At 41.3% G+C, this 3,003-nt stretch overlaps 1 protein-coding gene across 1 annotated transcript; it reads right to left on the reverse strand.

The window, feature by feature from the left end:
* Positions 1-597: 597 nt before the first annotated feature.
* On the reverse strand, positions 598-2,256 carry LOC102984890 (elongation factor 1-alpha 1-like). The gene has a single exon (XM_055086701.1). It carries the CDS (start codon positions 2,184-2,186, stop codon positions 798-800), a length of 1,389 nt encoding a protein of 462 aa, XP_054942676.1. The 5' UTR covers positions 2,187-2,256; the 3' UTR covers positions 598-797.
* Positions 2,257-3,003: the final 747 nt, after the last annotated feature.

Genomic DNA, 3,003 nt, shown 5'->3' on the forward strand with positions numbered 1-3,003 from the left:
AAGTAGATCAAGCAGTAAATCCATGTGAACACAAAGAGGACTCCTCTAGTTGGCCATAATGCATTCAGTCATATGGCTTTGAAGCCAAGTATCCAAAATAAAAATCAAACTCTGAGTTACATGAAGTATATTTCATTCCCACAGAATTTTTTTTAAACATCTTTATTGGAGTATAATTGCTTTACAATGGTGTGTTAGTTTCTGCTTTACAGAATTTTAAAAAAATACATTAAATAATTATATTTTTGCAGTTGGGTAGTTACAGGAGGATGTGGTACAGAGATAATTCAAAGTTTCCAGCTCAAAAATTTTTCAGTGGTTACACAGGGAGATCAGCTCGGTGCTTTGTGACCACCTAGAGGGGTGGGATAGGGAGGGTGGGAGGAAGGGAGATGCAAGAGGGAAGAGATAGGGGGACATATGTATATGTAAAACTGATTCACTTTGTTATAAAGCAGAAACACACCATTGTAAAGCAATTATACTCCAATAAAGATGTTTAAAACATTTTTTTCTCATTAAACTTTTTTAATGTGTCTCAAATACTGTGACAGATTTTTGCTCAAGTTGTTTCCATTAAAAAGTACTGATTTTAAAAAACTAATAACTTAAAACTGCCACACACAAAACAAATGGTCCACAACACATTCTCCTTTCCTTCTGAAGGTTTTACGATGCATTGTTATCATTAACCAGTCTTTTGCTATTAAACTTAAATGGCCAATTGAGACAAACAGTTCTGAGACTGTTCTTCCACCACTGATTAAGACTGGGGTGCGAGGTATTGGGGATAATATTCATTTAGCCTTCTGAGCTTTCTGGGCAGACTTGGTGACCTTGCCAGCTCCAGCTGCCTTCTTGTCCACTGCTTTGATGACACCCACAGCAACCGTCTTTCTCATGTCATGAACAGCAAAGCGGCCCAGAGGAGGATAGTCAGAGAAGCTCTCAACACACATGGGTTTGCCAGGAACCACATCAACAATGGCAGCATCTCCAGATTTTAAGAATTTGGGGCCATCTTCCAGCTTTTTCCCAGAACGACGATCAATCTTCTCCTTCAGCTCAGCAAACTTGCAGGCAATGTGAGCTGTGTGACAATCCAGCACAGGTGCATAGCCGGCAATGATTTGTCCTGGATGGTTCAATATAATCACCTGAGCTGTGAAGCCAGCTGCTTCCATTGGTGGGTCATTTTTGCTGTCACCAGCCACATTGCCACGACGAACATCTTTGACAGACACGTTCTTGACATTGAAGCCCACATTGTCCCCAAGAAGGACTTCATTCAAAGCTTCATGGTGCATTTCAACAGACTTCACTTCAGTTGTCACGTTGACTGGAGCAAAGGTGACCACCATGCCAGGTTTGAGAACACCAGTCTCCACTCGACCCACAGGGACAGTGCCAATACCACCAATTTTGTAGACGTCCTGGAGGGGCAAACGCAAGGGCTTATCAATTGGGCGAGTTGGTGGCAGGATGCAATCCAGAGCTTCAAGCAGTGTGGTTCCACTGGCATTGCCATCTTTATGGGTGACTTTCCATCCCTTGAACCACGGCATGTTAGCACTTGGCTCCAGCATGTTGTCACCATTCCAGCCAGAAATTGGCACAAATGCTACTGTGTCGGGGTTATAGCCAATTTTCTTAATGTAGGTGCTGACTTCCTTTAAAATTTCCTCGTATCTCTTCTGGCTGTAGGGTGGCTCGGTGGAATCCATTTTGTTAACTACAACAATTATCTGTTTCACACCCAGAGTGTAGGCCAGAAGGGCATGCTCACGGGTCTGCCCATTCTTGGAAATACCTGCTTCAAATTCACCAACACCAGCAGCAACAATCAGGACAGCACAGTCAGCCTGGAATGTGCCTGTAATCATGTTTTTAATGAAGTCTCTGTGTCCTGGGGCATCAATGATGGTCACATAGAACTTGCTGGTCTCGAATTTCCATAGGGAGATATCAATGGTGATACCACGCTCGCATTCAGCTTTCAGTTTGTCCAAGACCCAGGCATACTTGAAGGAGCCCTTCCCCATCTCAGCAGCCTCCTTGTTGAACTTTTCAATGGTTCTCTTGTCGATCCCACCACATTTGTAGATCAGATGTCCAGTAGTGGTGGACTTCCCCGAATCTACGTGTCCGATGACAATGATGTTGATGTGGGTCTTCTCCTTTCCCATTTTTGCTTAGGTTTAGCAGTGGTTTTCACGACACCTGTGTCCTGGCGGCAAACCCGTTGCGAAAAAGCAAAAAAATTTTTTTCAGTGTTTAAATGGACACATTTTAAATGAAGTACACTTTCTGATTATTCAGATTATAAATATAATAATAATATATTGTATAGACAAAGTGTTTGTCATTAGTATGAACTTGTAAAGTCACTGTAGCTAGGTTTAAGCAAAGGGGGATTGTTTACAATGATTGTAAGTAACTCATAGATTCCTCAAAAGTCAGGCTTAGAAAGCTATGCAGCCAGGAGTAAAACCAAGATTACCCCAGGATAACCCATATCATACCCTCCAATGCAGGGCAGTGTTTGCTACATTTAGAATCTGCCACCAATTTCTTTCTTCAGAATACATAGATATGTGTGCATTTGTGTGTGCACACACGGATAGATATATTTATATATCTATATATAATTATACATGTAGAGAGATTATCAAATTTGTGTAGGTCTCCTTGCACAGTGTGAATTTGGGTTCTCAATACAGCCTTCAATCTTTTCATAAACTACTGGGTTAAGAAAACACTCTAGATATTGTTTTATATATATATACCATCAGGGTGGATAAAAATAGGGAAGAAGCAAGTTTATTTGTGATTTGTTTACCTATTACAAGGACCACTTTTGGTATCTTTCATCCCACCCTGCCCTGATGTATCTGGATTGCAGTTGGAAGGAGAGGGACAGGCAGGTTTAGGTAAATAGAGCTAGTGTAGGTGTATGGGGCCTATTGAGTTCTCTTCTTTCCCTTTATTCTTCTAATTTAGACA

This window comes from Physeter macrocephalus, chromosome 8 (assembly GCF_002837175.3).
Source record: "Physeter macrocephalus isolate SW-GA chromosome 8, ASM283717v5, whole genome shotgun sequence".
Classification (NCBI taxonomy): Eukaryota; Metazoa; Chordata; class Mammalia; order Artiodactyla; family Physeteridae; genus Physeter; species Physeter macrocephalus.

What these genes read in the sequence shown, in the direction of transcription:
- LOC102984890 (XM_055086701.1), bottom strand. Translation starts at nt 2,186, where the DNA reads ATGGGAAAGGAGAAGACCCACATCAACATCATTGTCATCGGACACGTA.